The 9,800-nt window shown below is 30.0% G+C and overlaps 1 protein-coding gene across 2 annotated transcripts; it reads right to left on the reverse strand.

The window, feature by feature from the left end:
• Positions 1-5,874: 5,874 nt before the first annotated feature.
• On the reverse strand, positions 5,875-9,197 carry LOC121799143 (MADS-box protein 04g005320-like). Of its 2 annotated transcripts, none has more exons than XM_042198485.1 (8): positions 8,767-9,197; positions 7,574-7,652; positions 7,419-7,480; positions 7,199-7,298; positions 6,740-6,781; positions 6,581-6,622; positions 6,352-6,457; positions 5,875-6,223 (listed from the first exon to the last, which is right to left on the reverse strand). In XM_042198485.1, exons 1-8 carry the CDS (start codon positions 8,949-8,951, stop codon positions 6,171-6,173), a joined length of 669 nt encoding a protein of 222 aa, XP_042054419.1. In that variant the 5' UTR covers positions 8,952-9,197; the 3' UTR covers positions 5,875-6,170. The 2 variants fall into 2 exon arrangements, with proteins under 2 accessions (XP_042054419.1, XP_042054418.1); XM_042198484.1 differs by having other exon boundaries at positions 7,419-7,483.
• Between the last annotated feature and the right edge of the window lie 603 nt (positions 9,198-9,800).

Genomic DNA, 9,800 nt, shown 5'->3' on the forward strand with positions numbered 1-9,800 from the left:
CTGTGGGATTCCACCACAAAATTTATTATTGTTCAGGTTTAAAACAAAGAGATTTAGAAGTTTTTTAATTGAATCTAAAATCGAACCATCAAGATTGTTCTTCTCAATATTCATCCTTATTAAAAACAACAAACCGCAATTTCATCAATGCTTCCCTTCAAATTTGTTGTGACTCAAATCCAACTTTTCGATAAAAACTAAACTCATTAAAGAATTAGGGATTTTTCCAAAGAGAAAATTATCATCAAGAGTTAAGGATTTAACCTTGGCAGCAAAACTCCATAATTTAGGGAAAGAGGAAGTGAGATTATTGTGTTGAAGAGCAAGAGAGGATGAGAGAGAAAGACTTAATGTAGTTGAACCAAGAAAGGAATTAAAGCTCTGACAAAAATGATATTTTGGTAAAATTCGCGGATAAAAAAAGACATTCTCTCAATATTTTAACGTAGAAGATAGTAAACAGATAGAATCGCCCTTTGTTGTCTTAAGGATATTTTCGTTCAAAACAAGTTTGAAACAGTGAAAAAGTAGCTCAAATAATCATAAATCAAAATGCATGAACTTCAAAAGATATTTTTAAATATTAAGGACCAAAAATAATACTTTGACAAAGTTAATTCTAAAAGAATGGTTCGAAATCCAATCTAATGATTAACGAATATCCAATCTAATAAACGATAATATAAAATTAGTTAAGTTAGACAATAGATAAAAGAGAGAAAATGATTAGATATATTATTACTAATAACTAACACCAAATGACTGGTATTTATGAAGGATTAAAAAAATATAGACTACTGATTATGGATAGACGCATTACATTTTACCGACAGATGTCATCTTCTAAAATTATGCAGCATCGATCTTGTTTAGTCTATATTTGATTTTTTTTTTATTTTTTTATATTTAGTTTGATTATAATATTTTAAAAATTATCAGTAATATTACCCCTTCGTCTCTGAAAAATATGAATTATTTTATTTTTTGTCCGTCTCTAAAAAATACTATGAACTTTCTAATTTTGAATTTTTTTCTCTTTTATGAGATGAACTCATTCTCCACTAACAATACTTTAAATACTTTTTCTTATGATCTCTCTTACTTTTCCAATGATGAATTAGCACTCGTATCGAATCAAATGTTCATAGTACTTTTCAAGATGGAGGAAGTATTAATTTACATAAAAATTAAAGCTCAATTTATCATATTATGAATTTATTTGAAGTTATAGAAAAATAAACAAATTAAGCTTCAGGTTTCAAGTGATTTCTAGAATTAATAATGACATGCAATAATAATTCTTGAGATATTAGAATTCATTCATTTCATAAAAACATAATTCACAATTAAAATATTTTAGTTTGTTTAATTATATTTTATTACATGCAGAAATTGAAAGAGGGCAAGCGGCTGGCAGCATGGGAGACATAGCTTCTCTATACATGTAGATATACACATAAATAATGTGTGCGCTATCACTTTCATAATTAAGTACAAAAATAAATGGTTTTAATAAGGGAAAATCAATATGTATGAATTACAAAAAAGATTTCATACCTCGCCACTTGTTCATATTCAATTGCAATTATTAGGGAGTACTTGAATAATATTAGCATGTAATTGATCAAATCGCCCGCAGGGGCGTAGCGCAGTTGGCAACGGAGGGGCAGATCTTGTTGTAATGAGCCTGGGTTCGAATCTCACTACTGTCGTGTAGTTGCTTCCATCTCTCAAGCACAAGTGTGAGGCATTGAGAGATGGGTTTCTGGCAGCTAGTGGGTTAGGGCCTCCCCCTTAACGGGCTACTGCGTACCCTGATTGAACCCCCTCACATGATGTCGGGCCGGAGTGTGGGAGCCGCCAAAGCGACGGAATCGCTTTTTTGGTGCAATGTAATTGATCAAATCCCAATATCAACAGGTTGAACCAAATCCAAACCGACAATACAACATTAATTAATTCTACCCATACGATTTTCTGTACCTCCCTAATTAACATTATTAACTAATGTATCCACCATTTTACCTACCTATATTTATATTTTATACATTAAAATATCTTGTTGGGAAGATCACACCCTTAAATTACTAATTCTAAATATCATTAAATATAGGAAAGAAAAGAGATTTATTAGAAACAAGATAACCAATAATTTGCATAATTCAATGTGAAAATTTAATTTTTCTAGGACTATTACGTATTTACGTTATAGTTAAGGATTTTTTTGTTTCCTCGTACCTTCAAAGTTGAATTACCATAGTTGTTCTATTATTTGGGGTACTTTACTTTATGAAATTGGACCATTATAGTTCAATTAGAGATTTAGACAATAAATATGAATCCCTCTTTTTCAGCTTAGTCCACACACTTTTACAATTTTAACCAACTACCTTATTGGATAATTGGGCATATTAAATTTCATAGTATTCTAAGTATTGTTGGTACAACTAATGTAATTATTTTTTCTCTTCGGTATAACAAACCAAACAGTAGTACAGCTGTGAAATTACGGCTATCGTTATTAATGTCAATAAAAACGGTGGATATGGGAATTTTAAGTGAATCAACTGCATGTCGATGTGAATTTAAGTATAATTTTTTTCGTATTTTAATAGGGGATTATTGCTTCTGATAGAAGTTATTTATTTCTTCCTACCGAGAATTTAATTTCTAAGATAAACTATAAATTAATAATTATCATAGTACTAATTAAATGAAAAGAAAAATGGGTAGGGGCGGATTGAAGAGAGCATTTAAAGACTACGAATTATTAGCAGTCAGAATTAAATCATGCATGTACAAACCAACAAAATGTAAATAAATTAATTAAAACTAGAATAAAAACGTGTTGTTTTTTTGAGAAAGCATTAGAACTTCAATTTTATTTGCTTAATCCGTCACTTATGGAGTATATTATATTGGTCACTATGTGTCGTGAGTTTCTTTGATTAAGAGGGGCTTAATTTGGGTATATTGGTGGAAATTTTAAGTGCGCAATAAAAAAAAATTCTGATAAGAGGAAAATTATTGGACTTTTCTAGGAAAGAGAGAAATTAAAAAGGTTGAGTTGGTAGGAGAATAAATCATGGAAATTTAATGAGAACGTCAAGGTCTGATTTGGACCCCCCCCCCCCCCCCCCCTCACCTACACACACACACACACACTAATAAATAACTAAAGCCACGAGATAAGTTAGGTATCCTGAATCAGAATAGATTTGCATTATAAATTATGAATTTAAAATACTTAATCATTAAAACGAGAATTCAACTTTTAAATTTTGCTGTGCTATTTTATGACATTTAATTTTGCTGTTATATATAGCCAGGTGGTGGGGAGGCTTGTACTAAATGTTGTTACATATACTTGCACTATCTGGTAGGAATGAGGTCAGTGCTGGATAGAAAATTTTATTTCTAGTTATACAACATATTTTTGTCGAGTTAATAGTTGCAAAATACATCAATTATAAAAATTCAATTTTCTACCCTCTACTTCGAATATGATCGGAAAAAATTATGCTCCCTCCGTCCCCAACGAATATGCACTTTGGGTTCGGTACGAGTTTTAATGTAAAATTGATAAATTTGAGAGATAGAGAGAAAACGTAATTAAAGTATTGTTGGTGGAGCCTTATTAGAGAAAAAAAACTTTCCAAAATTAGAAAGTGCATATGTTTGTGGGACGGACTAAAAATGAAAGAGTACATATTCTTGTGGGATGGATGAAGTAGTATATATAGATCAATTTATATTGTATAGTCAATTTCTCATCAAATCGAATTTACATCCAAATTGTATATTGTATAGTGAATTTCTCATCAAATCGAATTTACATCCAAATTGAATCCAAAATGACATGCTAGAAAGTCCAAAATGACAGTGTCTTGGTATGAGGTTGCATGTTCAAATATCTAACTAGACTAAAATGATGTGAACAAAACTACGTTGATTTGTCATTGCACACGCCATACATAATTTTGTTCTGCCGGAATACATGATCGTATATATGAAATTGGCACACACTAAAAATTTATGTTGTATTTATTTTACCATATTCAAAATTAGTGGTAAAGATATGAATTAACATATTGGTGTATTATCCAACTACTAGCATATTTTTTTGACATTCTTTTGTATATTGCAATATGCTTTATTAAACTAACTACTATAGTATTTAAAATAACAAGTACTTAATACCATATGAAAACTGTTCATCAATTTTTTGTTTTTATGGCAAATGGTTCTTTTTTATACACTCGTGGAGATTGTTTATGCCTAAATATGGTTAAGGAGATACATTTAAATATGATGGGGGACCGCTTATCATGAATTATTACGACTTAATTAGATTCCCATCCACTATTCATAAATTGTTTCAACATATTTCCTTTTACAGCCCAAACTTTTAGATCCAATACTGATTTTGGGGCAGACATAATTTATTTGCAATATTACTTTTTACTATATAGCTTATACAAATATTAAAGAGCCCCTTTGATAGAAAAATAAATAATAAAATATAATAAGAACACGTATTAGATCATATAACTCCAATATAAAAGAGTTAGTTCCGATTTGATCCCCCTAACCCTATGTTTCCAATAATTAAACTCAGTTAAGTTACTCCCACATGCATTCGCTCAAAGCCTCTAGCATGAACTTTTATATTTTCCACCCAATTTACAGAGTGACTTTAAGAGTTATAGTTTTATCAATAATTAATTAACTACTTATTTAAATATATAAGAATAATCTATACAATTATTTAAATAACGATGGTTACTTCAGAAACTATCATTTAAATATATAAATATATATATATATATATATATATATATATATGAATATAGTACAGTATATAATTATATTATAGCGTTAATGAATTAACTAATGGACATTCAATAATTGAATAGTGATTGATTGGTGGCGAATTTTATTATATGATGGTTGAAAGCTTTTCCTCGTAGAATAAGTTTGGGGAGTACCAAATAATACTGTACTATCGTAGAATATAGTTTGGCTACTAATTATAATAATGTACTATCAGACATATGAAGAAGCAACATTCTTGGATATTACATTAGAACTTTTATTTTCCTATATTTGGAAAATTATACCTTGATGCTTGAACTTTTTTTTCACAATATTGACAATTACTAGTACATCATCTTAATTGAATGCTTATATTTCTCTTTCTTCGCACAATCGATTACATATGGAGTAGTTTTGTTGTTGGATCTTAAACTTGAATGTTACAACGTTTTATATTCAATTTGACAACTATAGATCATACGTTGACAATGGCACCATTCAATTACTAATCAACTATAGTAGGAAAAACTTTTATTCAAAGATACACACTTCTACGTGGATGATGTATAGTTAATATAATAGGCTCCTTGTAATAAATGATTTGGTACAGTTAGTAATGAATTGGCTACATAGTACAAAGTAGAAGTAAATAAATATGAGATGCAAAATTGTCTCTCTATAAACTTAATAACCCCACTTTTTTAAACCGAAACACTTGGACGTTTTCAGACATATCAGATCTCCGGTCACTATCATATCCGATTTTTGCAATAATATCATTAATCATATAAGTACTACATACATATAACTACAATAATTGTAGCATGGTCACTGAAATTTTTGACACATAATATCTCACACATAACGATGTGTAGAATACATAGTTAGATATTCATTAAACGTTTTCTAAGTAGTTAGTGACATTTATTTGTGTGTGGCCGTGGGTAAAATATAATGATTCTCTAACTTTAATCTCTGATATGTTTATGTGGAAAATAAATAAAATTATCAGCTACTTAAGATGTTTTAGATATGATATTGAAGACAACATTTCCCACAAACACTTTTCTAATTATTGTAAACCTTCACACATAAGTATACTTTAAACTGCATATACATACATAGATAAAAAAAAAACTGATTTCGTAGTGATTTTTTTTTTCATACATCATATAAGATTTTAATAATACTCCATGCAAATTGTCTTCCATACCTGAGGTTGCTCGTCCCATAAATAAGCATAAATCCCTTAACTTTATTTCCACCCTCCCCCTAAAAAAACTTAAATTTTAAGTTGGCTGCATTTTTTTGCATTTATTGAGAAATTCAGTGCATCCATGCAGGCAAAATCGCGTTCACATTTTGGGAAAAACCCTCGGCATTATTTTGCGCCACCTGAGAGTTGTACCTGTCGAGAAGAAGAAGTAGAAGAAAAAGAATTATTTTTTTTTAAAGAAAAATTATAAAATAAGAGCATATATAAATTCGAATCATTTCAAGAGCACCAACTTATATAGTACGGAGTACTAGTAGTACCTAATATGGCTTGAGTTGTTGGCAGCAAGAGGCTCGAAAAACACCTGAGGCCGAGCAGCCAGCTGCTCGGCCGGTAGGGTACTGGTTGATCACTGCCTCCTTCGAGCTGCAACAATTTTGTTAATTTTACTTTAATGTTTCAAATATATTAGGAATTTGGGCTTTGGACCTTCAATACACGAAAAAAAACTTGCTGTTACTATTTACTGTATTTTATATAGGGGGGGACCTTTTTCCTGAGAGCTCTATTAATATCCATCAGGTCTTTTTCCTGAACAAAAACAAAACATTGAAAACATTAATTTAACCGACGACGGCTGTTTTTTTATTTCATTTGTAACAGTCAATTATATTATGGTATGTGACAATAATGCAGCACATCACATACCTTTCTTTGAAGACCAGAAAGCTGCTCGAACATGTGTTGGGTCTGAACAGGCATTAAATTATAAGACAGATTTCAATAAATCAGATAATAACTAAACGGCCAACATAATAAAATGATGTAAAAGTTAAAATTACTGTCAAATATTCGATGCAGATGAAAATCTGCAGGTTTATATCATGACTAGGCTATAGAATGAACAGACAATGGTAGTACAAGAAGTATTTTACAATTCATCGCATAAAGAAATAAAGCCCTTAGATTATCTTTTTATTTATTGAATTGAATTGAACTTACAATATCTATTTAGGAGTTTAATTAACAATAGTACTCATTATTTATGTAAACATTCGTGAGGCTTTGAGATATATAGATAAAATATTTGTATATGTTAATATGTGTTTTTGCTATAGTAAAAATAAAGTTCGAGATATTTAGATAAAATAGCAAAAGATATAGTACCTGTTTTGATCTTATTCGATTCAAAGATGCATCTAATACACATTCGAGTTGATCAAGTTCTCTTACACCAAACTTTCCCAAGTCTTCCCCCTGAAGATGCCTGTGGACAGAAAAAAAATTTAGTGGAGTACATTATTTACAAATAAAAAATATTATCCATTATTAATAACAAAACATCGAATTATACTGTACTAGATATATTTATTCCATAATGAAATACCTTTGAGATTGTTGTAGAACCTCAACTCTTGACTTGAGCTTTAAGCACTCCAAGTAGCTACTCTGCTTATAGAATAATACATACTTATTCAGTTCAAAATATTTTTAGAGAGATAATTGATTAGTAGTATATAAGAAAAATAATTGATTAATTACTCTTTCATCATCAAGAGATTGCTGAGATTCGATTAGGCCATAGCTGCTTTTGTGATATCTCTCAAGTGTCTTGGCCATGCTAAGTTTCAGAAGCATAGTGCATGCATATTAGATTATTAATAAAATATTTGATCATTTTTATGTGGACTTATATGTATAAAACATAAACATATCCTAATTATTTTCATGTTTCAATTCTTTGAGTAGATACCTTAATTTCTAACGATACACATTTAAAGCAATTTAAGTTCGTTTCATTTTGAGTAAACAATGATTTAAATAAAGATATACTACTATCAATGTTTTCGCAAATAAATGCACCTGTGATAAAACCCGGTACAGAAAATACCGTCCATGATTAATTTTTTTAAAAAAATAGTACAATTTATGATGTATAATCGATCATTGGAAAATTTTAAATAGATTTCCAGGCTCCAAATTTAATGGTTATATATACATGCACCTAATGTACCATGAATATATTTTATAATACTAATATTAGGACTTCATTTTCCCTTTTTCAGTTTGGCAGATTGATATTCCAGAACCCTAAAAGAAGCTTAAACACCACTAAAAAGTTTAATTAAGAACCACTGGTTAAAACTGTAGAATAAATAACTCCAAAGGCATAAGCTTTTAAATCAAAGAAATCTAGGGAGATTATTCAAATTATATATGGAATCTTTGAGCCCTAATTAACATCCCATCAAAGAAATTTGTCTATGCAGAAATTAACGGTCAAATCATTCCATAAATAAAACTAAACTAATTAACTTGAGCCAGGAAAATATGGTGAAACGTTTATATGTATAGAAAATTATAATCGAAGTCATACAGATTCAATAATATTGCACTAGAGTTGAGAATTTCTAACTCGAAAAAATTACAACTTAATTAACCCACAATCAAATAACTCGATAACGAACAGGTTGGACGGAGATGAAGGTAATTAAATCATCTCCAGCATAGATCACACCAAATTAATCCAGGAAATTAATAGACATAAAATATATCAATTTTTTGGGCATATCTTGATACCCTCAACTTTTCTTATGAAGAATCCTAATAACCTATTAACCTTCATAAAGGAACAGATAAAATTTTAATTTCATGTTTTATTCTTTAACGAAAACCCTATGTATTAAGACAAGTGCTTGTGCAGAGAGAGAGAGAGAAGAGAGAGAAACAGATACCCAGAAGAGCTGCAGAACTCATAGAGCTTGCCTTTGCTGGAGAAGATGATGAGAGCAACCTCAGCATCACAGAGAATGGAGAGTTCATAGGCCTTCTTCAGCAAACCATTTCTTCTTTTGGCAAAAGTCACCTGCCTGTTTATCTTGTTCTCAATCCTCTTCAATTCCACTTTCCCTCTCCCCATTTTTTTAATATATATGTGGTGTACTTTCCAAGTAGCTGCTTAAAACCTTCTTAGTTTCTGAACAAACCAACACAACAGAAGAGGAACTTATCCTTTTTTGGTTCAAATACACATTTATGGTTGTGTGGTGCTCAAGAATTTCTATTTTCTTATTTAGTTTTTTGGGCTTTTTTCTCTTAACTTCTTATTTCAGCTGCTGTTTTTCTTGGTAGGAATTTCTGATATTTAATGGGGTAGGTCTTTGCTTTCTTTAGGTAGACATATTTATCTTCACACACACACAGCATATATATATATATGATGTACTTAATTCTAGTAGTTCTTCACCTTTCATTGTAAAAATTATGACTGTTTGCTATCTGTTGTTAATTATCTGTCAGGTTTTCACATCAGACAGCTACAAACTACAAATTGCATTTTTTGATTCAATGGTAATTACATGTGTTTTTAGTAGTAGTAGTAGTAGTATCATAATCAAACAAATCGGACATTATAATCCTTATAAAGTTTTAAAATTTAACATAATATTGGAAGTTAGGTGTGAGCAAATTAAGATGTACTGTGGTTTTGTATGTTACATTTAAATACATTTATTGATTCCGCATACATTAATACAATACATAGGATGAATCTTCAAGTCTGGAACATATATGTGCATAATTCTCCTATCTCTAATATTTAGTTTATCTTTACCAAACCCTAACTAGGTTTAGCATATAGTTTAATTTGCAGAATATCTTAATCACATACATCATTTCTAAAAAGTACTAGCGTTTAGTATATGATGCTAAAGTATCTGATAAAAGTCATAAATATCCGACCAAAAAAGAGACGACATCAATCCATCAA

This window comes from Salvia splendens, chromosome 4 (assembly GCF_004379255.2).
Source record: "Salvia splendens isolate huo1 chromosome 4, SspV2, whole genome shotgun sequence".
Taxonomy (NCBI): domain Eukaryota; kingdom Viridiplantae; phylum Streptophyta; class Magnoliopsida; order Lamiales; family Lamiaceae; genus Salvia; species Salvia splendens.

Coding starts and splice junctions, on each gene's coding strand:
- LOC121799143 (XM_042198484.1), bottom strand. CDS start 8,951: ATGGGGAGAGGGAAAGTGGAATTGAAGAGGATTGAGAACAAGATAAAC. Junction 6,782..7,198: donor ATCGAATAAGATCAAAACAG/GTACTATATCTT, acceptor ATGCCTGTTCAG/ACCCAACACATGTTCGAGCA. Junction 6,458..6,580: donor ATAGAGCTCTCAGGAAAAAG/GTCCCCCCCTAT, acceptor AAATTGTTGCAG/CTCGAAGGAGGCAGTGATCA.